This window comes from Choloepus didactylus, chromosome 2 (genome assembly GCF_015220235.1).
Source record: "Choloepus didactylus isolate mChoDid1 chromosome 2, mChoDid1.pri, whole genome shotgun sequence".
NCBI classification, from domain to species: domain Eukaryota; kingdom Metazoa; phylum Chordata; class Mammalia; order Pilosa; family Megalonychidae; genus Choloepus; species Choloepus didactylus.
In genome coordinates this window covers 87,301,425-87,327,848 of record NC_051308.1, presented here as the reverse complement: position 1 = coordinate 87,327,848, position 26,424 = coordinate 87,301,425, and the positions used below count along the sequence as shown (strand labels likewise).

General features: G+C 38.8%; 1 protein-coding gene across 1 annotated transcript in view; it reads left to right on the top strand.

Annotated features, from left to right (window-relative positions):
* Positions 1 to 26,424, top strand: part of PAPPA2 (pappalysin 2) — a 289,990-nt gene that overhangs the window by 153,281 nt on the left and 110,285 nt on the right. The window contains exons 12-13 of the mRNA XM_037806710.1: positions 11,764 to 11,899; positions 12,095 to 12,311. Of these exons, the coding sequence (XP_037662638.1) occupies positions 11,764 to 11,899; positions 12,095 to 12,311 (353 nt within the window). The remainder of the gene's footprint in view (positions 1 to 11,763; positions 11,900 to 12,094; positions 12,312 to 26,424) is intronic.

Here is a 26,424-nt window from a genome sequence, read left to right as displayed (position 1 = left end):
GTGACCACTACAAAAGATGACTTGGAAGTTGAAATGCTTGGCTTGGGAATGTATTAAGTATGTCTTTGCCCAGCAGGCAGATTGAAGAGGGATTTCTTAAGCCCAAACAGTTCTACATTAGGGAAACATTCTTTCAATCTTACCCCTCACCAGTGGCTCGAGGTTAAATCCGGTAGTTAATGTGCAGCCTTCGGATGAAAAAGCAACTAAATGTACAGGGCTTATTTTCCCTGTCTGCCTGCCAATCAGTCTATATCTATTCATCTATTCACCTCTCTCACTTCCTGTCTTTCTCTCTCCCTAATCCATGCTTTCTCTTAGTTTCAAAGCATTTTGTGATGGAGTCACTGAGCTCATTTCACTGGCAATCCCTCTGTTTTTTGACTGTTCCCTCAGTCCTAAAGAAACACTTACCTTTATAAAAGACCTTGCCTCATTCCTAATATCTGGCTATAGTTTTTATTCTTTGTAAGAGCCACGGACAAGTTAATTTGCAATTTCCCAAGCAATATATGAATGTAGTTTCCTTGTTAAAACAAATAATAAAACATTACAGGCAGAGCTAAAGATCCTTTTGACCTTCCAGCACTTTGTCTTTTTCTCGTTGGCATTTTGGTAGGCCCTGGGAGGTCCATCCGGTGAGCTTTGTCCTGAAGGGGGTGGCTGTCCACATCATGCGTTTTGGTGTGGTGATTAAAGGATCATCACACTTGCAATGGCAGAGGGGACACGGACATAGTCTAAGTATAGCTTTTGTGTTGCCATAGCTTCTGCTTCAGCTGCTAGCTGTCTTTCACTTCTTGGAAAATAAAGTTCATTGTTTATTTAATTTAAAGTAAAAATAGTCTGGACTATTATATATTTTTAAATAGTTGTGGTTTGGCTGTGGAAAGATCAACATTTTAAAATGCCATCTTTGAATAAGAAACACACTTTTAGTTTTCTAATTGCACTGTCGCTTCTAGAAGTTTCAGTCTACATGTACGGCTATAGTAGGTTTTCAATAAACACATGTTGAACTGAATTTTCTGAAGTCTATTAAAAGAATTAGGTGTATACAATATATTTTTTCATAAGTTCCATTTATAAAGTAGAAATACAGAGTTTTGCATATTGCCAGTTTCTATAGAAGCAGAATGTGAAGTACCAATTCACATATCTACAAATGCCAATTTAAAATACTATATATATGAATGTTTTTATGTATTGTTTTTTGTGCTTTCAAATGATTAAAGTAGCCTTGTAGGCAGTATCTCTATTTCACAGATGAGAGAAAGAGGACTCCTAGGCCCAGAGAGGAGAGATGGATCTCTTGGATTAACCCAGCTAGTAAGGATTGATCCAAGGGTCAAACCCAGGACTTCTGCTTGACCAGCTGTCCCTCCAAAACCATGGAATCACTCAATTCTTTACCCCTGCTTGTATCAGTTTGCACATATGTTCAGATTCAGACTAGCCTCTGCTTTCTCAGTGGTGTTAATTACATTCGCAATTTCGTGCTACCATCACCACTGTCCATTGCAAAAACTATTCCATCAACCCAAATGGAAACTATTCCAATTAATTATTAACTCCATATTTCCCCCTTCCACCCTTGTTCCCATTTACTGTTCCTGGTAACCTTATCCTAATTTCTCTCTTTTGTAAAAAAAAATTTATTTGTTAGAGAAGTTGTGAGTTTACAGAACAATCATGCATAAAATACAGGATTCCCATATACCAAACCACCAACAACACCTTGCACTGGTGTGGAACATTTATTACAATTGATGACAGCACATTTTCATATTTGTACTATTAATTAAAGTCCATGATTTAACTTAAGGTTCATTGTTTGTGTGGTGCAGTTCCATGGATTTTTAAAAATTTATTCTGTCACCATATATACAATCTAACATTTAACCTTTTAGTTAAATTCAGATATGTATTTCACTGCTGCTAACTGGGTTTACAATATTGTGTGACCATCACCACCATCCATTACAAAAACATTTCCGTCTTTTCAAATGGGAATCCTGCACATTTTAAGCCTTAACTTCCCATTCCATATCCTATCCTGTCCCCTGGTAACCTGTATTCTAGATTCTGACTCTGTGAGTTTGCTTATTATAATTGTTTGAAATCAGTGAGATCATACAATGTTTGTCCTTTGGTGTCTGCTTTACTTCACTCAGCATGATGTCTTCAAGGTTCATCCATGATGCCACGCTTATCGGGACTTCACTTCTTTTTATGCTGAATAATATTCCATTGTATGTATATACAACATTTTATTTACCCATTCATTGGTTTGCTGGACACTTGGGTTGCTTTCATCTTTTGGCAATTGTGAGTAATGCCAGTCTGAACATTGGTGTGAAAATATCTATTCAAGTCGCTGCTTTCACTTCTTTTGGGTATCTACCTAGTAGCGGGACTACTACTTAGTTTTCTGAGGAACCACCAAACTGTCTTCCATAGTGGCTGAACCATTTTACACTGCCACAAGCAATGAATGAGTGTTCCTATTTCCCCACATCCTTTCCAAAATTATTTTCCTTTTTTTTTTTACAAATAGCAACCATTCTAATAGGTGTGAAATGGTGTCTTGTTGTGGTTTTGATCTGCATTTCCCTAATGGCTTATGATGTTGAACATCTTTTCATGTGCTTTCTGGCCGTTTGTATATCTTCTTTGGAGAGACGCCTGTTCAAGCCCATTTTTTAAATTGGGTTGTTTGTTATTTTGAAGTTAAGTTGAAGGATTTCTTTATGTATACTGGACATTAATCTTTTATCAGATATGTGGTTTCCAAATATTTTTCTCATTGTGTAGGTTGTCTTTTTACTTTTACTTTCATGATAAAGTCCTTTGATGAAGTCCCATTCTATTTTTTCTTTTGTTGCTTGTGCTTTGGGTATAAAATCTAAGAAACCATTGCTTAACACAAGTTCCTGAAGACACTTTCTGATGTTTTCTTCTAGGAGTTTGATAGTTCTAGCTATTATATTTAGATATTTGATCCATTTTGAGTTGACTTTTGGTGTGAGGTAGGGGTCCTCCTTTTTTTTTTTTTGCGTATGGAGATCCAATTTTCCCATCACCATTTGTTGAAGAGATTGCTCTTTGCCAATTGAGTAGTCTTTGTCACCTTGTAACAAATCAGTTGTCAGTAAATGTGGGGGTTGATTTCTGAGCTCTCAATTCTATTCCATTAGTCTATATGTCTGTTCTAGGGCCTGTATCATGCTGTTTTTATTATTGTGGCTTTATACTAAGTTTTAATATCGGAAAGTGTGAGTCCCTCAACTTCATTCTTCTTTTTCAAGATGGCTTTAGCTATTGAGGTACCTTACCCTTCCATATACATATATTGATTGGCTTTTCCATTTCTGCATAGAAGATTTTTGGAATTTTGGTTTGGATTGCATTGAATCTATAGATTGCTTTGAGTAGAATTGGATTAGTAACATTATTTAGTCTTCTAACCCACGAACAAGAATACCTTCCATTTATTTAGGTCTTCTTTAATTTCTTTTAGCAATATTTTTGTAATTTTCTGTGTACAAGCCTTTGTATCCTTGGTGAAATTTATTCCTACACATTTGATTCTTTTAATTGTTATTGTGAAGGGAATTTTTTTCTTGGTTTCTTCTTCCAACTGTTCATTGCTTGTGTATAGAAATGCTACTGATTTTTGGATATTGATCATGTACTTTGCCATTTTGCTGAATTCTTTTATTAGCTCCAGGAGCTTTGTTGTGGATTTTTCAATATTTTCTATATGTAAAATCATATCATCTGCAAGTAAGGAAAGTTTTACTTCTTCTATTCCGATGTGGATGCTTTTTTTTTCCTTGCCTAATTTCTCTAGAAAGAACTTCCCATACAATGTTGAATAACAGTGGTGATGGTGGGCATCCTTGTCTTCTTCCCTATCTTAGAGGGAAAGCTTTCAGTCTTTCACCATTAAGATAGGATGTTAGCTGTGGACTTTTCATATATGTCCTTTATCATACTGAGGAAATTTCCTTCTATTCCTAGTGTTCCAAGTGTTTTTGGGTCCTGTATTTTGTCCAGTGCCTTTTCTGCATTTATTGAGATGATCATCTGTTTTTTTCCCCTTCATTCTGTTAATGTACTGTATTACATTAATTGATTTTCCTGTGTTGGACCAATCTTGCATACCACCAATAAATCCTACTTGATACGGTATATAATTCTTTTAATATGCTGTTGGATTTGGTTTGCTAGTATTTTGTTGAGGATTTTTGCATCTATATTCATAAGAGATACTGATTTGTAGTTTTCTTTGTTTTTTGTGGTATCTTTGTCTGGCTTTGGTATGGGGGTGATGTTGGTCTTATTGAATGAGTTAGAGACTGTTCCCTCCTCTTCAGTTTTTTGGAAGAATCTGAGCAAATTGAAATTAAGTTTTCTTGGAATGTTTGGTGTAATTCCCCCATGAAGCCATCTGATTTTGGGCTTTTCTTTGTTGGGAGTTTTTGGATAACTGATTCAATGACTTTACTAGTAATTAGCTTGTTGAGATCTTCTATTTCTTCTTGAGTCAATATAGGTAGTTTGTGTGTTTCTAAGAATTTGTACTTTTCATCAGATTATCTAATTTATTGGTATACAGCTTTCCATAGTATCCGGTTATAATTCTTTTTCTTTCAGTGGGGTCTGTAGTGAAGTCCTCCTTTACATTTCTGATTTTTGTTATTCGTATCCTCTCTATTTTTTTCTCCCTAAATCTAGCTAAATGTTTGTCAATTTTGTTGATCATATCAAAGAACCAACTTTTGGTTTTGTTGATTCAGTTTATTTTTGTTTGTGTGTTTTTTATTTCATTTATGTGTACTCTAATCTTTGTTATTTCCTTCTATCTGCTTTCTTTGGGTTTAGTTTGCTCTTCTTTTTGTATTTCTTCCAGTTTTGAGGTTAGGCCTCTGATTTGGAGTCTTTCTTCTATTTTAATGTAAGCCTTTAGAGCTATAAATTTCCCTCTCAGAGCTGCTTTTGCTGCATCCCATAAGTTTTGGGAAGCTGTATTTATTTTCATTTGCCTCAAGATATTTCCTAATTTTGCTTCTGATTTCCTCTTTACCCATTTTTTTGTTTAAGAGTATGTTGTTTAATTTACACATATTTGTGAATTTTCCCTTTCTCCTTCTGTTATTGATTTCTGGATTCGTTTTGTTGTGATTGGACAAAATACATTGTATGATTTTGTTCTAGTTTGCTAAAGCTGCTGGAATGCAATATACCAGAAATGGGTTGGCTTTTAACAAAGAGGATTTATTAAGTTACAAGTTACAATTCTAAGGCCATGAAAGTGTCCAAATTAAGGCATCAGCAAGAGGATACCTTCTCTGAAGAAAGTCTGTTGGCATCTGGAGTTCCTCTGTCAGATGGGAAGTCACACGGCAATATTTGCAGTTTCAGTGACTCTCTCTCTTAACTCCTGTGGGTCCTTGCTTGTTTCTCTCAGTGTGTTTCTCTCTAAGCTCTCTGGGCTTTCTTTGTCTTTTATCCTCTTCACAAAGGACTACAGTAAAGGATTAAGATCCATCTTGAATGGGCTGGGTCACATCTCAATTGAAATAGCCTAACCAAAGTCCCATCCACAATAGGTCTGCCCCCACAAGAATGGATTAAAAGAATGTGGTATTTTCTGGGGCACACAGTAGATTCAAACCAGCATATATATCAATATTTTTTAATTTATTGAGACTTGTTTTGTTACCCAAATTATGGTCTGTCCTGGAGAATGATCCATGTGCACTCAAGAAGATTGTGTATTTTGTTTTCGTTGGGTGCAGTGCTATATATATTTCTGTTAGGTCCAGTTAGTTTAGTGTATTATTCAGTCCCTGTACTTCCTTATTGATCTTCTGACTAAATGTTTTATCCATTATTGACAGTGGTGTGTTAAAGTCTCCTACTGTTAATGTAGAACCATCCATTTCTCCCTTCAAATCTGTCAATATTTGCTTCATATATTTTGGGGCTCTGCTGTTAGGTGCATATATATTTATAATTGTTGGGTCTTCCTGTTGAATTGTGCCCTTTATCAGTATATAATGGCCATTTTTATCCTGTGTAACTGTCTTTGGCTTAAAGTCTATTTTATTCAATATTAGTATACCTACCTCATCTCTTTTGGCTACTACTTGCATGGTATATTTTTTCTATCCTTTCACCATCAGCCTACTTGTGTCTTTGACTTTAGGGTGAGTCTCTTGCAGACAACATATAGTTGGGTCATGCTTTTTTTTTTTAATCTATTCTGCCAATCTCTGCCTTTTGACTGGAAAGTTTAATCCATTTACATTTAAAGTCTTTATTGATAATACAGATCTTTCTTCTGTCATTTTGCTAGTCTTTATAAGTCTTATACCTTTTTGTCAATCAACTCCTTTACAGCCTAATTGTATATTTATGTACTTTCTTTATTATACCATATTTAGTGCCTTCTCATTTCTATCCAGATTTATTTTTCATCTGTCTTCCCTGTAGTTACCATCTGATTAAAAGTTAACATCCTTAAAGATATAACAGTAATATTTGGTTTGATGCCAACTTAACTTCAATATCATGCACATACAATTTTCCAATATTTCTCTGTCCTCCCACCATTTTTTGTACAGTTTACCACTTATATCTTTGTACAATGTATGTTCCCAAACCCTAGATTTATAATTGCATTTTATTCATTTGCATTTTAGCACCTGTAGGAAGTAAGAAATGTAGTTACATTCCAAACAATATAATACAATAATACTGGTGTTTATAGTTATACAAATGGTTAACTTTACCAGAGGTCTTTATTTCTTTATGCTTCTTTGAGCCACTGTCTAGTGTCCTTTAGTTTCAGTCTGAGAAAGTCCCTTTAGCATTGCTTATAGGTTAAGTCTAGTGGTGATGTACTACCTCAGCTTTTGTTTTGCTGAGACTCTTAACCTTTCTTTCATTTTTTTGAAAGAATCTTGCCATATTTAAAATTCTTGGCTGGCCACTGTTTTCATTCAGTACTTTAAATATTTCAAACCACTGCCTTCTTGCCTCTATGGTTTCTGATTAGAAATTGGCCCTCAATCTTTTGGGACTCCCTTGTCTGCAATACATTGCTTTTCTCTTGCAGCTTTCAGAACTCTCTTCTTGTCCTTTGCATTTGGTAATGTAATAAATATATGACAGGATGTTCCAGTTTGCTACCGCTGCCAGAATGCAAAGTACCAGAATTGGATTGGCTTTTATAATGGGGGTTATTGGGTTAAATTATAGTCCTAAGGCCATAACAGTGTCCAAACTAAGGCATCAACAAGAAGATACCTTCACTGAATGATGGCTGATGGTGCCTGGAACACCTTTATCAGCTGGGAAGGCATTTGGCTGGTGTCTGCTGTAGCTTTGCTCCTGGGTTGCATTTCAAAATGGTGCTCTCCAAAAGGTCTCTGGGTTTCTCTTAGCTCCTCTGGGCAAACTCTGGGTCTCTCTTAGCTTCTCTGGGGCAAACTCTGGGCTTCATCTCTTAGCTTAGCATCTTCAAACATCCTGTGTCTGTATCTCCAGGCATCTGTAAGTGTCAGCAAGCATCTGGATCTGTGTCAACTTTTAGCTTCTCTCTTAAATACTCCAGCAAACTAATCAAGACCTACCCTGAATGGACAGGGCCACACCTCCATGGAAATAATCTAATCAAAAGTATCACACAGTTGGGTGAATCACATCTCCATGGAAACAATCAAAAGTTTCCACCCTAATCAAAAGACTAATATATCTGCCCCAAGATTGCCTTACAGAACATGGCTTTGGGGGGAACATAATATATCCAAACAGGCACACAGGATGTATTTTTCTTCATGTTTATCCCATTTGGTATGCCCTGAGTTTGTTGGATGTGCATATTCAACCCTTTTGCTAAGTTTGGGAAGTTCTCTGTTGTTATTTCTTTGACTATTCTTTCTGCCCCTTTCTCACTTTCTTCTCCTTCTGAGACTCCCATAATGTGTATATTGGTGTGGATGATGTTCCATAGCTCTCATATGCTATTTTTGCTTTCAATATTTCTCTTTTCTTTCTGCTCCTCAGCCTGACTCTTTTCAAGTGTCTTGTCTTCAAGTTCACTGATTCTTTCTTCTGCCACCTCCAATCTGCTCTTGAAACCTTCCTGGACATTTTTCTTTTCAGTTATTGTGATCTTCAACTCCAGTAGTTCTGTTTGGTTCCCTTTTAAAATTTCTATCTCTTTACTTAAACTCCTTTTTGTTCATTCATTGTTTTCCTGATATTCTGTAGTTCTTTCCCTGTACTTTCCTTCATCTCCCCAAGCATTTTTAAGATCATTTTTTTTTAAGTCTTTGCTCAGTATGCCACATTCTTGTCTTCTTCATTGGTGTTGTCTGTATTTTTATCCTCTTCCTTTGGGTAGGCCATGTCCTATTTTTTTATCTTGTACTCTGTTGTTGCACATTGTATATTTTAATATTTTAAAATGTTAACTCTGCGGTTTACTCCCTGGGATGTCTGTTTCTTGGTTTTGTAACCAGCTGGTGATAAAACAGATATTTTCTTGAGCTTTAGCCCTTTTATCAGGAAGATCTGCCCAAGGTGAATGCAGTGTGCAGGAATTTCCCTGTCTTACTGGGCCTCTGCTTTGTCCTAGGTTTTTGCTTGTTAGTTGTTTTGGAGTTCCCCTCTTTAAAGAAGTTTGCTTTACCCCTCTGTTTCCCAGGGGAGCAACCTCCCTGTCAGGGGTATCTGCAACCCACAGGCCTTTGTCCCAGACTGTCAGCCTCCATAGCTTTTTACACTGCTTTTGCCCAGAAGGCATTTCCTGGGAGCAGGTTCATCCCAGGGAGGACTTCCCCAACTCCGTCTTTCCCAGACAAAACAGGTCCGGGGACCCACAAAGGGGGCATAGACCACCTCCAAAGTGTCCTGTGGAAAATGTCAAGAAAGGCACAAACAACTTCTCTGACAGCTCCCCCAAAGGTGAACTTTCCTAGCCTACCCAGCAAATGCAGCCCTTCAGCTTTCTCCTGCTGCCCTGCGAAAGCCCTGCATCATTAAATCTCCACTACTGCCTCTGTCTGGAGCAGGTTGAAACAATGGCTGCCCTCAGAGCTGGGACCCAGATATCTGAATTCGTTAATCAAAAGCTGTGATCAATGATCAGTGATCCCTGTTCTAGGGAAAGAAGATTTTTTATGTCCCTTTCTGTCAGCAGCAGCTTGCCCCCCCCCGCCCCAAGAACTGGACTCCAGGACAGCCTGCTGTGAGAGTGGGGGATGGGCTGCTGTAGCCACTGCGCAGAGAGCACAATTTACATTTCTGAACCATAATTTATCAGCCTCTTCCTCCTGCTCTTCCCTGCATGCTGTACAATGTTCTTCTGGTCTCTGGAGTATCAAAATAATTGTTTCAGACAGCTTCTGCCTATTGGATAATAGTTTTGGTGGAAGGACTGAGTGCTGGAGCTCCCTACTCTACCATCTTCCCTCTTACCTTTGTATTTTTTCTAATCTCTGCTTTTGAGGCTCCAGTAGTTGTACAAGAGAGTTTGTAATTTCCTGAGCTTCTAGCTGCTTCTGTGAGACATACTGGTGCACAGATGAGGCTCGAACTTGGCTACCTTTCCTGTGTCACTATGAGAGGAAATTCCCAAGTTTGGGTATCCTGTACTTTCATCAAACCCTTATCTCTCTTTGTTTTGTGTGGCCCAATATTCCTCTTCTTTTAAGTCTCACCTGTGGTGGTTTTCCGGCTTAAGGCGTGACCTGAAAATCGTGGCACACCTGCCTCTCACAAATCAAGGCACAGACACATTGCCACCAGCAGACTTTGAAATCCAAAGTGGTTTGGTATCCAAAGGCCCTCGGAGCCAAGAGGGATATTGCTAGGAGCTGCAAATGAGGTAGAGGTCTTCGACATGGGCCCTCAGGACAGAGAACTCCACATCATAAGATCTACATCTACTAACTAGTTTCAGGTGGATGGTGTCTAATTGGGAAGCAAAACAAAGCTGGGAAGGCTGAGCTTTCCTCTCCTCTGTGAAGCTACCCCACTTTTCAGGTTTGAAGCCTGTTTGGGGCAAAGCCACCAGGTACTTGTTTGGACCCTGTCTGTTCCTGTCTCAGGAAACAACCCCAAACTTTCTGCCATTACTCAGAACTCTTTGGTGGTGTATGAAAAGGAAGAGGTTGTGGGAGCTCCTAGGGGACTTTGATGTCATTTGCTGCTGTAGTTGAGGGCTTTGAGTTAGGTGCTTGGTTACCTTGGGATGTGTTTCATGTCTAGCTCTCATCCAGCCATAGACAAAGGACCTCATTGCAAGCCATAACCTGAGTCTGGCTTCTGAGTTATGAAGAAATATTTATTACTTCAAAGAGGGGAAATAAAAAAGGGGAAAAAAGACACTGTAAAAAGAGACTGTGGCTGGTCTCTCCCGCAAACGAGCAGAGGGTAAATGGAGAGCTGTGCTACTTTGACCACGGCAAATCATAAAATCACCCTAATTCTGCCAGCATTGCAAATGGACACTCTATAATCGTGCTGCCAAGACCCAGAAGAAATCAGTCTGCGGACAAGGAAGAATTTTCATTAAAATGGAAAACATGTTTTACTCTCTTGTTCCCCCCTTTTAGTGGAGGTCCCTGCCATTAGATGTACCCTGCTTTAACACTGAGGTCACTTTTCCTGGGGCTTCATCACTCTTGTAAACTGAGTAAAAGGATAGAGAAATGCACCCAGAACTTTGTAAGGCCCTATACCAGATTCTAAGACATGTAACACGAAGGAAGGTGGGGATGTATTCTCAACCAAAATTAAGAGCTATGTTGAGCTCCATGAACACAAAACAAAACTTGAATTATTACATGAAATAATTTCATAGTGGAAAATAAGTTCTCCAGATCGTTTTGTTCATTCCCCAAACTCTGAGACATTTTCTTTCATATTAAAGGATTTCCAGGGGCAAAATGTCTACAGCTTACTTTGAAAGTCAGTTTTAGTGTTAGTCATCTAAACATCTAGGGATATTCCTTATAAATAACCACATTTTCTGGTGCCTCGGTGTTGGCTCATTTTCCAGCCATGGACAGGGATATACATATATATATATATATATATGCTTGAGGCACCAGGAGAACTGCATAAGAACCAACAGCTTGGCAGCTTCTAGTCTCGGACACAACAGACTCTGCAATAGCTTCTTTCCTGTGTTTTTTATTTCACATACTAAGTAAGAGGTTTTGATGACAGTTTTAAGGGCGGGATGAGGAGATGAGTAAAGGACAACCAGCTATGGTAGATTAGTGCTTAGTGCAGTCTTTACTAGATGTTAATTTGGTGATTATCTTGTACACTTCTCTCACATTGGAGATCAGTGGGTACCAGTTGGTTATGTGGTGGTTTATTATCTCCAGCAATGATCGTTTTGAATGATCTTTTTGAGAAATTTAATGAAAGTAGGCCCAAGTAAAAATAAGACAGTTGAAGTAAGCAATCCCAGAACAAGTTAAAAAGAAAAAGAAAAAAAAAAAAAAAAGCTCAGTAGCTGAAAGTTATCTTCTTTGCAGCTCATCTAGGCTTTTGGTGTGTGCTTGAATACCTTTCTGTGACTATTCCATATTTTTCCATTTGTAACAGAGAAGAAAGCTCTTATTTTATAAGTGGTGCTTTATTTGAGAAGAAAAATAGTATAACATACGCTTTGAAAATCTCATGGAAATAATGGCTCATATATATATGTGTGTGTTTGTGTATGCTTATGCCTAGGTGTGTTTCAATAGACCAGGAGTGGCCGCAGCAATTTTCGTTTTCCTGATGTCTGATGGTCTGGCCCTTGGGGAACATCAGCGGCCAACAGTGACCCTCCACTTGACTGATGTCAGTGGAAATAACCACTCTCTTGGTGAGTTTGACAGTTATCCCTTTAGGGCCATTAAGGGGCAATCCAGTAGACTTAGGAATAAGTTTGTCTCCCCTATTGCTTGGAAACTTGCCTATATCACACAGCTATTGAGAGGACAAAATGAATAGTAGATAGGGCAACATGGTACTAGATGAGCAGATTAAAAATATTTATTTGTCCCTTATTTCTCTTCAGGAACCTATGAACTGTCGTGCAAGCATAACCCACTGTTTATCAATGTGACCCATCACCCAAATGTCCTTTTCCACCGTACCACCTCAGTGCTGCTGAATTTCTCATCCCCATTGGTGGGCATCTCAGCGGTGGCCCTAAGGACATCCTCCCACATCGGCCCTTCAGCTTCCAATAACTGCATCCCTGAGCATGAGGGGCAGAATCATCAGGGACAGAGGTACAAAGTCCCCCCTTTTCTTTTCTTTCTTTCTTTCTTTTTTTTTTTGGTGGTGATCTGGCTGTGATGTACTGCTGTACTGCTATCATTTAGGTATATAATGTTGTGTATACAATAGGTGCTCAATCACTAATTGAAAATGGGTCTAGAAAATGCTAAAAAGACAGAAAAGCAAGTAAAGAACAAGTTATAGAAGATACCTTTGGGTTTTATATTTTGCTCTTCTTAGCTGAAGATAATTTTTATGTAAATACTTAACATCTTTACAAAGTCTTAAAATCTTTTTTTATATATAAAACCATTGACTTCAAATCAACATTGTTATATAAACTGCCAAAAGTTCTCTGCCAGTGTTCCCTAAGCAATGTCTATTTATCTACTTGTTCCCACCTGGATAATGTACGTAGCAAGTTTAACAATTAGTTTCTTAAGATGTGTCCTATAATCAATTATGGTTCCATATAGAAATCAGGAATACATTTGCAACATCTCTCTTTCTGTGGACATATGTGATTTTCATCATCCAGACAGAGGTGCCCATGAGGATCACTGGACTCTCAGTAATGTGTAGCATGGTGACTGTGCTTCACGTGTGGGTGTATATGAGGTTGTGCTGGTCAGGAAGGGAGCGCTGGAAACACAATAATCTGTGTTGTATCCGGGCAAGAATCACTCTCTGACTGGTCTAAATTAATTGAGTGGGACAGCAGGTAACAGGGTCCATTCCCTCAGGGAGTGGGTGTCAGGAGGTCAAGATCCTGGCCATAAGGGCTGGGGTTTCAGGCAATGCTCCATCACCACGGAGGAGCTCTGGCATCACCATGACCAAACCGCATAAACCAGAAACTCAGCCCTGATTATGCCTGGTGAGCAGACAATACTATTATGGTATATTAGTTATCTATGGCTATGTAACAAATTATCCCAAAACTTAAGTGGCTTAACAACAACATCATACTGTTTCTGTGGGTGAAGATTCTGGATGCAGCACAGCTGGGTGTCTCTGGCTTAGGGCCTCTTACGAGGTTGCAATCAAGCTGTTGGTCAAGCACTCAGTTACCTCAAGGCTTGAGTGGAGCTGGAGAATTCACTTCCAAGTTCACTTACGTGGCTGTTGATAGATTTCAAAAGATGTGTGTCCAAGCTGACTCCCACAGGTGCTAGCAGTGATGTGCTCACATAGGTGTGGCTCAGTTTCTCACCGTGTGGGCCTCCCCATGAGCTGCTTGAGTGTCCTTATGACATGGCACCCAGTGTCCAAGAGAGAAAGATGGCCAGAGAGGGTGAACACATGAGTGAGTGCCCAAGAAGGAAGCCAAATTTTTTATAACAATATTGGAAGTGACATCATACCACTTCTGCCATATTCTATTCATTACAAGTATGTCAATAAATCCAGCCCACATGCATTGGTGGGAAGCATTGGCCACCATCTTAGAGACAACCTACCAGTAAACAGTAGTTTATATTATTGGGCACTAATTATGTGCTAAGCACAGTTCTAAGTGCTAGGTAGGGCAAAACAGTAAAACAGTGAGGGCTAGAGTCTGGTTAATGGGCGGTGTAATGTTAACTATTCATCTGTCACTTTTAAACCTCAGTTGAGCAAGCACCTTCAAATGTTAACATAAGAATGTAGATGATTAAAATAATGTTGTTTAATAAAATTCTTGCTTTTCTCTGTCATGTATTTTCAAAGTATTTTCTCAACTGTCTCTACTTCTGCCCTAAGCCATACAGAATTTCTTTCAGGTCCCTGAAACATGTGTTCTTGATGAGCTTCATGTCTTTGCACATAATATTCCTACTTTCTTGAATGCCTTACAGCCCTTCTTCACTTCAAATCACACTTCACCACCAGGATTCATCTTCTTCTGTGAAGCTTTCTGTGAACTCCCTCCTTATTTCCATAGGACATAGTACATATCCCCAACTCAACAAAAGCAGTTATCACACTGGGGTGGTAACTATTTCCTTACTTGTTCTTTCCCAAAAAATCTCTGAGCTCTCTACAGAAGGAATTCTGCTCAGTATCTCTCAGTGTCTAGCAGAGGGTGTGGTGCAACATAGGTGCTCAGAAACTGTGTTGAATGAAAGTCACAGACTTGACCTCTAAATTCTCTGAGGAACGGAATTGAGCAAGCCAACCAAAAAAGTAGAACTCACAGCCTCTCTGTCCCTGAGGGACAGGAATCTCCCTGACCATGACAGCTGTAAAGTTTTGACAAAGAAGCTGATTAATTGTGATCATTGTTGCTAGTTCTTCACTTATTTTTGTGTGGCACTGTGGGAAAAATAAGTTTTATATGCATGCATGCAAACCAGTAGAAATAGGATATGATCCTCCAGTTTACCCAAAGTGTATCTGGAATGCATAACATTTCCAAACCACATGTTACTGACAGGAGCCATGCAAATTGGCTTTTCCTTCTCAGCCAGCAAATCAGTGCAATATAGTAAATTTTGATAAACAGGTAACCTAATAGATCCCATGTATTTTTCTTTGTGAACAGATTTAATGTATGAACCCTTATGTGCTCTCAAAGAATAGATGAGTCAGATGTCTTTTGCAGCTTTGTATCAATCACAGTTGCATATGTAGATACACCATAATATGAAACCCTCAAATTCTGGGCATAGTGAAAGGGATTCCTGGCTATCTCCTTCTTACTTACCCATTATGACCTGAATTCCATTAATTCTTGCATGGGCAGGGGAGAGCTGACAGATGCCTGGCAATAGAAGATGTGTTATTTTGTATTTAACCATGAATGCCCAGTAACCTATACTTCCTACAATACTACATCACTAAATCAACTTGTCAGGGCCACAGAACTCTAAGCTGAAAGCCAGTAAACCCAAGACAGTCTTGGACCCTTTAGCATTGATCACACTCTGTCTGTTCCTTTAGTCTGTTATGATGGCTTCCTAGTTTATGACCCTTTGGGCTTAGTCTACTGATAATGAACTTCTTAATCTTGAAAAACAAGCTCAGTATTCCTGGTTTGGGCCACAAGTGCTCAACAAGAGCTCAATTTATTCTTACTCAGTGGCTGCTTCCAGTTCTAGTCATGTTGAGTAAAGATCTTGCCCAACCTGCCACTGCGTCTCGTGAGTTGGGGATCAGACAGACCTCCAGTCATCCCAGGATTGTGTTGATGGCTTTGGGTAGTGAGAACCATCTTTTTGATTAGTGAAGTGGAAATTGGAGTATGTCCAAGATTTAATCCAGGCTTAATTTGTTTGTGTGGATTAGGTTGCATCTGCAACCTAATATATAATCAGAACTCTGAATTATCTACTTTAGAAATTTACAAGGTCAAGTCTAGAATTTGCTGATGGGAATATGGGCATGTGGTGTCTCCTGCAATGGAATTTTGTTCTTCCAATCACATGAGTACAGTGGAGAAAGTGATTATAACTTCTCTGATCCTGCATGGGGATAAATCCATAGCATCTTCTCAGTGCTGAATCTTCTGGAAATGAAGAATATTATCTCCTTTTCTAGGACATGGGTTGAGAATGGACAAAACTTCTATTTGTCTCTTTACATCATTTTAATTCTCTTTCCTATTTATTTTTTTATCTGCTCTATAAAAAGCTGAGAAGGCTCTGTATACCTTCCAAACTACTGTACTACTCTCAGTTTTTCCTTGTATTTAAAACAGTTTTTGCTTTTTATAGTTTGATGTTGCATAATTAGGTGTATAAATGTTTGTGATTGTTTATCTTTGTTAGGATCATACCTCTTGCCAAAACTTTACCCCTTTAAATGCTTTTGGCTTTGTATTCTGCTTTGTCTGGAATTAAAATTTCCATCCCTGCTTTCCTTTTGTTTGTATTTGTTTGATAAATATTTGCCTTTCTTTTATTTTTAACCTTTCTATATCTTCATTGCCAATGAGCCCAGGGCACATTTCTTCATTGCACTGTTTACAAGGATAATAGGATCTCACTGTGTAAAACCACTCTAAGCTTCTATACTGAAAATGTATTCTATGATAATCAAGACTCTAGGGCCTTTAAGACTCTATGGCCTTTTTACCTTTGGGGCATTTGTCTCCCAGGATGCAATGCTTTTTTGTCAAGGTTCCCTACCCTCTTTCACCCCCAACCCCAAATCACAAAGACCTTTATACTTTATACTTCCTGACATGGGTGTTGAAATGAGGAAAGAAAGGGAGGGTTGCACAAATAGGGGATGATGGTTAGAGAACAAGTCTCTAACCCCTGAAAAGCAGTGCCCAGTGTTCTGGTCTTGACAGGGACCATGGAAAAAGGAAAGAATGACCTGTTTCCTTCTCTTATTTCTGGATGGATCCATTTTTTATTTGCTTTTTTCAGAAAACAGAAAATGTAGTCTTTGATTTCCAGTGATGTTTCTCAATTCAATTCCACTGCATTTTGCAGTTAGTAGGAAACCCTCATAGGTCTGGCTGCTAGACTTACTTTTTGGCATTGATAAGGGTTTTCATATTTTTCTGTATTGTTGGTATTTAAGCAGAAATCAGGAAAAAATTACCCCATAGTGTTCCTGAAAGATTAGCTGAGAAAAATACCTGTAGAGTTTGTAGCATGGTCTAATTCCTAATGGGAGCACAATCCATGGAAGTTTCGGTGCCATTCACCATCTTTTTTTGTTATCCTTCTTTTAGAAGGTGTGCCACTTATCTCAGCCCCAAATTCATCTTTCCTTGTCCTGCTTCTTGACATTAGGGCTGTATCCTATCAACAGTTCTCATTTGACAGCTTGCAGAATGTTAAGCTTTGTCGGTAGAGGGTTCTGGAGAGATACTACAGGAGGAAGGGGCTTCTCCTGATTCCTGTGTGCTTTCTTCTGTGTTTGCTCCTGTGACATGCATAATCAGTGGTATGCTAAACACCTGCACTTAAGTATAGCATCCTCTTGGGCTTCAAAGTCACTTGCTTCAGTTGGCAGTATATCATAATCAACCATAGGGGCATGATTTACTGTGACACCATTGCATGCCATGGATTACTAGCATCCCATTTTCCACTGACAAGGAGCTTAGCATGGTACCCAAGCCCAATGGCACGATCAAACCAATCCTCAAATCCTTTGTGACTCTATCTCCCAGTACCATTTTCAATTCCAATTCTGTATTAGTCAGTGTCTAGTCAGGACACACTAAACAGAACAGAGAAACTTTACCATAAATAAGTATTAACTGGTAACATGGAATTAACTACCATGGGGTAAAGAAAACCCTAAAGAATAAAAGAATGGTGGATAAAGGGAACAGCCATTACTTCTAGGGCTGAGGGAATATTCAAGGAAGGAACAAATGTGAAAGAGACTCCCCCACCTAAGGCTGAGATTCAGATCTCATTGGAGAGGACAGGGCTGTGGCACACTAGGTGTTGGCAGAGAAATTTGTGGGGTACTACCGGCTGGGGCTGGCAAGCAAGAAACTGCTCACTGGGGTGCTGACAAAAGCTGCCTGCCAAAGCACTATTGGAACTTGCTGGAAAGCAGCATTGGGGTGCTGCTGAAATTCTCTGGGAGACCACCTGCTGGAGCACTGGTGAAACTAGATGGGAAGCCACACACTGGTGGTGCCACTGAAACTTGCTGGAAAGGCATTCAGTGGGAAAACAGCTAGGATACTGGTAGAACTCAATGGGAAGCCCCACGCAGAGTGTCACTGAAACTCACTAGGGGGTAAGCACCACTGGTTGTCCCCACACTGCCAGACACCAAGTACTGCAGAAGAAAGGAGAGGGAAGCACACAGGAATCAAGAAGAGAAGGCCTTTCCTCCTGCAGTGTCTCTCCAGTACTGTCTGCTGACAAAACTTGACATCACACTGGCTGGCAAACGAGAAATGTTTATGGTCCAGCTCTAGTAATACAAAGCAATTCAAGATGGATTTGGAACTGAGAAGTAATAAGTTATCAACTTAAGAGAAGATCCAGTCAAAAACCAAAAAGAAACTCTCTTTTTCTCTTCCTTTTATATTCAAGAGAGCATTTCCTTTAATTTTCTAGCTTTATGACTAAGACTATTTTTCAATATAACTTCTAAGTAGATTGAGCTAAATGGAAATGCATATTTTCTTCTTTTAATGTTTTGAACTCATTTAAGTCCAAGACAAACATCAAGTATAAATACCTCATTAGCTTATTCAGTATAAATATGCCTTCTGATTGAGATGGAAAACAAGTAATAGATACTCATAAACATAAAATTATAGTGGTTTCTGAGGTTTACCTTAAACTATGGTTTATAAAGGCCAAGTATTCCAATATAAAATTAAATGGGAAATTAATCTTTTAAAGTGAATATCCATGTGGAAACCTGGTTTCTTTTCTGTCTCTTGTTCTCACTCTCATTTTTTCTTATTCACTATGTGTAGTAATGCTCTGATCCTTTTCATTACTGTGGAAAACTGAGAGATTATTTTTGTAACAATTTCGATATAATAAATGAACACACACATGTATACACACTGAATACATGTTGATGTATTTTACTTCAAGCAGAGGAAAGATTTCTGAAAAGTTTAAATTGACTTGTAAAACCAATTAGTTTATATGCTGTGATATGTGTGTGCGTGTGTGGTGTAGGAAGAGATGGACTCTAGCATTCAAAAAATACTGAGTGCCTCCAATTGGCCAGGAGCCATTTTTCATTTGAGGAAACCTGAGACTCAGTGCCCAAATGAATTCACCTTATTTGAGATTAACAAAAATAAGACTAGAATCCAAGTAAATCATTTTTAGTAAGGAAAGTTTCCATTATATAAAGGGAAAAGTGATTGAGAAATATTCTCATTTTTACTATTCCACTGCTGTCAAGAAATGCTTCGTCCCTCCACCAGAATATATTTGGATTGGGGCAACAGGAGTTTAACTGGCTCCAGAATATTTCAAGAATGCCTATGTTTTAGATACATTTGAGTAATGGGCATATTTATTTTCAGGAAACCATGAAACCAATATATGTGCACAAAGTAATACAGGGGTGATAATTGATGGAGTAGGTAAGAAAGGGTGGAACTGATAAAAGATAGAAGATACTTTAGACTTTTTGGAAATTTCAAGAAATTATCTAGATTAGGGCAATTTTATGGGCAGAATCCAGGGGATTTGGGGTTTTTAGAAAAAGAAGTTTTGACCTAGCTTCTATAAGGTCTAGCCCAGACAAAAAGAATCATGCTTCCTTACTGAGAAAAGTAGATTCAAAAAACACAAAACAAACAAACAAACATTCCACCATCCCTGAGATCAGAAGTACAGGTGAACCATGAAGAAAAGCTATAATTTTGAAAGCCTGATTTATGTGTGTATTAGTTTTATTTTGCTGTGTAACAATATTACTGCAAATTTAGTTGCTTAATCCAACATACATTTATTATCTTACAGTTTCTGTGGATTAGAAGTCTAGGCAAGGTTTAGCTGGGTCCTCCGTAAGGCTACAATAAGGAGTCAGACAGGGTTAAGTTTTTGCCTGAAGGCTCTACTGGGGATGGTTCACTTTCAAGTTCAAGTGGTTGTTGGCAGTGTTCAGTTCCTTGTAGCTTGCCAGACTGAGAGACTCGGGCTCTTGCTGGCTGTTGGACAGAGGCCACCTTCAGTTCCTTGCCACATGGCCCTCTCAATAAGGCAGCTCACCCATGCCAGCTTGCTTCTTCAAAGTCAGCAAGAGAGAGAGTCTCTCAGCAAGACAGGCCTTACAATCTTGTTATCCCAGAAATGACCACTTGTTGCCTTTGTCATATTCTATTGGTTGGAAGCAAGTCACTGGCCTCACCCACATTCAAGAGAAGGGAATTAATTACACATGGACGTGAATACCAGGAGGCGGGGACTATAGGGTGTGTCTCTATCAGGCTACTTACGAGACACAAGCAGTTAGATACTTATAGCTCCAATGCCTATACACACTTTCACCCAGCCAAGGCTGACATACAGTGGTGGACATGGTCCCTGTCCCTGTACGTTAGCCTTGGCCGGGTGAAAGTGTGTATAGACACTGGAGCTATAGGTATCTAACTACTTGTGTCTCGTAGCCTGATAGAGACACCCTGTAGTCATTTAGTTTCGTCCGACAGCTTGTGCCACAAGGGACATGCAAGGAATTTGGATCCAGGAAAAAAATTGAGAGAGAGCAGTCATTCTAAGAGCAAGTTCTTCTCCTAGAAATTCCCCAGTTATTGGTAGTTGGATTATCTAAGCAGTCATCTTCCAGAGCATGTCTTCTCAGCTCTCCATTTTCCAGATACAACACATCTACTTTGCAAATGATGATTGTCCAGATTTTATTCCCAGCCTCATTTCCTTTATTCCTTAACTTGCTTCTGAGCCACCTTTTCCATAGCTCAATTGGAGTCGTTATAATACTGACTAAAATTAAATTTATTCAATAACATCTGTTTGTTTGCTAGAAAACCATTAGATTACATAAAAATCCAAAAATAAAAAAGTTTTAATAAGTGTTTGAATTATCTGTGTACCGATTCTTTCATAATGATGGCTAATTGAAGTTAATTGTGTTAGCAATTTTGGTCTAGTAAAATATGACTACATATGTACATGTGTATATATGTGCATTTTACTTTATACAAGCAATCTTTTTGAAGAAGTCAGTGTTCATGATTTGTTAAAGTGCTTTTAAAAATGATTTAATGAAAATGATTTAACATTAGAAATTATTAGGTCATTCAACAGAGTATTGTTTTTAAGCAAAATATGAATATTCTTCTAAAGAATAAAGTCATTCCAAGATTTTCTCTTCATCCCTCCCTTCCTCCTTTTTTTCCTTTTTTCCTTCTTCAATTCATAAATTTGCATTTTTCTACTTACTTAAGACAAGCTAAACATAAAGTCTGAGGCAAAAAAAATAGTAAACACACATGTTGTGCTCTTCTAAGCGTCTGTGTTCAAAGCAGCAAACCTTAAACTGAGAATTTACCTTTTGCGTTAAAAACATTTACTATTAGGCCATTATTGTAAATATCATTTGGAGTCTGATAAAATGCACATATACATTCAAGTAATTTTTTAAGTAACATACTTTCCATGTTTTGTTAACCATGCTTGTGTGAAGAAGAGGATCAGATAATTTTAAAAAATGATAAAAGAATAATGTATATTTGGTTTGGAATGCCACAGGACCTAAATATGGAAACCTGCAAAGTTAGGTGTGTGTACACCAGTTTAGTTAGTTTCATTGTCTCTGTGTAGTCTCTGATCTTTGGATTACAGCTTTCTGAAGCAGGGTCTGCAAAAATAAATAATTGGCTATCGCCTACTTAATCAGTTTTTTATTTGCAACTTATGAAATCGGTACCATGCAAGGTTAATATTATCTCAAGCTAACTTAACCCAGCTGCCTGGCCTCTTCAGATCCCCTTCTTAAAGGTACCTCTGTGCTTGTGGGCACAAAAGGTGTCTTTAGCCTTAGAAAACTGTGCTTGAAAAGGTGGACACGCTTGAGGAGATGCAATTTGCGTCACTAAATCGAAACATTGTCCTTGGCGAATTCACTATAGATATGGGGTTTAGGTTTGAGGTGGTATGATTTGGTGGGAAGGATAGAAAATTTTCCATAGAATTTAACTTTTGTGACTTTAAAATTCCCCAGAGAATTTCTGAAAGGAAGAATCTGTGTTCTCCATTTGGGGATTTGGGCATGAAAAGGTATTCTACTTGGTTAAGCAGTAGATTATGGGTAAAGTCAGGGCTAGATTGCAGTTTCCAAGTCCCTTTCCAGGGTCATGTAGCCAAGAGCACAGCTCAGTACCTTGGCGTTCCATCCCTGCTGTAATCAGTCTCTGAGCTAGCTCTTGGTAATAAGATCATTCCGTCTATATTATCTGTCACTCTGCTTCATGCTTCATTATTCCCTGGAACCCTCTTTGCTGCTGCTTTACCAGTGCCTATTGTGCTTCAGTTATTTAGAGCAGAGACTGAAATGCCAACTCTTTCCCTTCCTTCTCTGCTGGATTGGTTCCCTGTGCCCTGCCAGGCCTTTCCTTCTCCTCGGTCCTGTGGAGAATCTTCAGATGACCTCCCCTTTGAAAGCCTTATGAAATGAAGGGCTCCTTCCTTTCTTTTGCTAGGAGCTACAGGTGAAAGCATTTGTTTATTCTTTGGCTCCTCATCTTTAATTTTTAACAGAGGGTGTCCTTTTAATGCTCCAGGGTGATGGGAAATGTTTTCTCTTGATGTTGGGAAAGGCACTATAGAAATGAAATATGTATTACATTTCTACTCATTTGATTATCTTCTTCCCTGAAGCAGTTTAGCAAATTAACATTGAATCTGTTTTTGTTTCTGCCCAGTTTCTTTTAAGCGAGGAAAGAATTATAGCTGCTCAATTGTTCCCTAACTTTCTTGCCCAACTTCCTTTTCCCAGAATGATTTGTCCATAAAATAGGAGGGAAGGAGAACCCACTGGCAGGGATACTGATTCTTGACTGATGGCAGTTGGCCTGATGAACAGCAGATCTGCATTAGGGCACAGTAGAGTCATTTGAGTCTTTTAAGGGTTTGCTCTCCTGAGATTTTAAAGGAAAAATCGAAAAGGCCATGACATAGTCTCCATTAAGGGTTTATCTAAGCGTGGCTAAGACTCTTCTAAAAATAACCTTTATTAAACTATTATCTGAGATTGTCCTTAGTGAAATATAGTCTGAGAACCAGTTGGGTAGCAGCTTTCTGTCAAAAGCTAGCTACAGACACAGTCACTTTAGGAAGATTGAGGTCAGGGTCTACCTCCAAGGAGCCCAGGTTTGCTTTGAAATCATGACTCAAATGACTTCTCACAGGGTCTGAAATTCCATCATTAGGAATTACTTTGTTGAGGTCTTGACAGTCTTCAGAGGTCTCTTTAAATTCATAACTAACTTGGGGAAAGTAGAAATGTTTTAAGTCATAATCAACCATTTATACCCAGATTATTTTCTTATGGAACTTGACAAGTTTTGGGGAGCATGAGAAATAGAAAAAAGTGGGCTGAAAAGAAGATCGAGTTTAGAATGCCACTTGCTTCCTAATTTTACTCAGGGCTGGCCCATTAGTATGCTATGTATTCATGGCAGCTGGTGGAAAGAGCACACAAAATAAAAACAAATCAATATTTCCAGGGTTCTGTTATTTTGCCAGTCTGACAAGTAGACAGGCACTGTTGACTGATTTGACCATAAGCTCTGGTTGGAATGACTCTTGGGTCATGTCTGTGTTCTGTGTGGAGATATAACACTGGAGGCAGAGGAAGTCTGGTGATTGGTGTGACTACAAGCCCAATGTCTAGACCCCTGCCTCTTGCTTTTGGCTGCATCATCTAATCTCACCACATGATTTTAGTAAAGTCTGTCCCTTCTCTGGGCTTCATTTATCCATGGGCTGTTTATGCTGCAAGGCTGAGGAGTGCTACGAAGAGCAAATGAGCAGAAAGGAATAATACCCCAAATCTGATGTCAACTGAGGACTGGAAAATTCTGGGATTAGAATATGATGGGAATGATGTGTAGATTCTGTTAGGGAGTCCTGGGATGTTACAGGGAAAGGAAACCAAGAAGAGAGGGGGAGGGTCCCAAAGTGGCACAGCACATGCATTATATTCACTTCTGGGTACTCATTCTAGATGGTGAACTGCAAACCCTCAAGACCTCAGTTTACCCATAAAGGACAGCACACAGAGAAGCCATGCTACCCTTCTTCCTGCTTTCTAGGTACTGTTCTAGGATTGACACAATTGGAAGCTCATGTGCATTCAACTGTGTTCACAGAACTATGTTGCTCCCTCACTTAATTCCACGTTACACAATTCCCCAGGCTCAGTCTATGAGTAGGCTAGGGAACTGTCACTCCTGAATTAATAGTTTAATTGGTGCCCAGGGTTGAAGACTAGGCTGGGGGGAGTCAGCAGGGCAGACATTTGGAGGGCTCCAGTGATCATTCCTCATTAGCAAATGCTTCCATGGGGATGGTTACTGCTGCAAATTGGGAGTGGGGAAATATGTATATATATTTCTTTTTCTTGCTCCAGATGGGTGACTCTGCTTCCCTGGTGCTTCCCTAGAGCACAGTCTCTATGTATTAGCTAATAGTTGTTTGACCCTAATTTGGTATTCCACATATTTTATATTCTAAATTAAAATTATGGGTTCTGAAACTTGGAGAGACAAGGCTTTTGAAAGGGAATGCTTTCGGCTCTGTGATGTAAATCTGTTTCTTTTTTTAAGGACAGGGTGCATTTGGATGGGATTTCTGGTGTGACAGCCAGGCATGGTTAAAAGCTGTGCTCGAATTAGAAATGAATGAAGCAAATTACCCAGTACTCGGGCCACCAGAGTCCAGTCCTGAATTTACATATAAGTCACATACTAGGAAGGGATGGACATCTCCAGACAGGGCTATTTTCAGGAAGCAACATTTTAGGCTGAGACTTAAAGAAAGCAGGGAGGTGGTGGAGCAGGAACTTTCACTTTCCTAGAATGCAGGGATGTCATTTGAGGGAAGAATTGGAATTACTGCTGAGATTCCTGTTTCCTTCAGATGAGAATCTTCAGTGGAGAAGAACTTGAATTAATTTTCCCTTTCCAGTTGACCTGGTCATTCGGCAGAATGCCTCAAAGTATCAGGATTGGTCTGCCCAAGAAAGCTGATAAAATATATTAACATTTGACCTGGTTCCAGTCCTACAAAGAAAAGATGGAACCAGAAGCAAGGAGGAGAAAGAATGGGGATCCAGAATGGAGACCATTTAAAAAAAAAAAAAAATGGTTTGGAGAAACAGCAAATCCCTCTAAGGGTGGATGCTACTATGATTGCTGCATTGGTTCTGCAGCTGGAGGTGGGAAGGTTAATGAAGACTTCATGTCTTCCAGTCCGCATTGTATTCTGTACATCCTACTCCCATCTGCTGCCAAATCCAGAGCATACATTCCTTCTTAGCCCACACCCTCTGATTTCAATAAGCATAAAAAAACACAGTGGGGGAATGGAGAGGAATTTGATCCTCTCAGTATTTAACCTTAAGAAAAGTGTTTGTAAAGAAACCACTGGGTTTGCTATTTGGTCAATGGTGGCACTTCTTGAATAAATGAATTGCAAAATTGTGTTTATCTAAATAATGGAAAAGTTGGAACATTAAGCAAAAATATACACTGGGCAGAAAATATTGTGAGAAACTCTTTTGTGGGCCTTCCACCACATCCTGCCCATTCATGGGTTTTCTGTACTCTGAACCCAATACCACTATCATTTTTTCTATGATATTAAATACCATGTTAGCGCTGGAAGGGACCTTTGATAGAACCTAGTTCAACCCTGTCATTTTACAAATTTGCAGGCTGAGGGCCAGAGTGGTTAAGAGACTTGCCCCCAAGGTCACAGAGCTAAGCAGAGTCAAGCCAAGAACAGAACCCAGGTCAGATGGGCCTTGATCTACCACTTTCTCCATCACACCATGCTGTTTCTCAAAAAGTAGTGTCCCAAAGCCAGAGAATTTCTCCTAAGCTCACCTAGATTCTAGATATCAAGTTGTGGTCAACCTTCTCTGGATGCCTAAGAGAAGGTGGGATATTGATTTAGAAAAGTTCATGAGTGGTGCCAGAGTTGACGTCATTCTGATTTTGAGTTTGGATCAGAACCCAATTAAATGCTTCTTTATTAGTGCATTGCAGTTTTAGTATTGTAAAAAGTAATGAATATCACATCATTTCTTTTGGGATCAGTTTCCTCATCTCTAAAATTAGAAATTTCAGTTAAATTGTCTTTAATGTCTGTTTTGGTTTTAACAGGCTATGGTTTCTCTAAAATGTGTTGTTGTTGTTGTTTATTTATTTATTTATTTTTTAATGATAGAAGTTGTAAATTTACAGAAAAGTCATACTTAAAATACATAAAATACAGAGTTCCCATATACAACCCTAATACTAACACCCTGCATTAGTGTGGTATACTTGTTACAATTCATAAAAGAACATTTTTATAATTGCATTATTAACTATAATTGTACTATTAACTATAGTCTATCATTTAAAATAGGATTCATTGTGTGGAATCGTCTTAACATTGTTTTTTTTAAATTTTTATTCTAGTAACATATATAAACTTAAAATTTTCTCTTTTAGTCACTTTC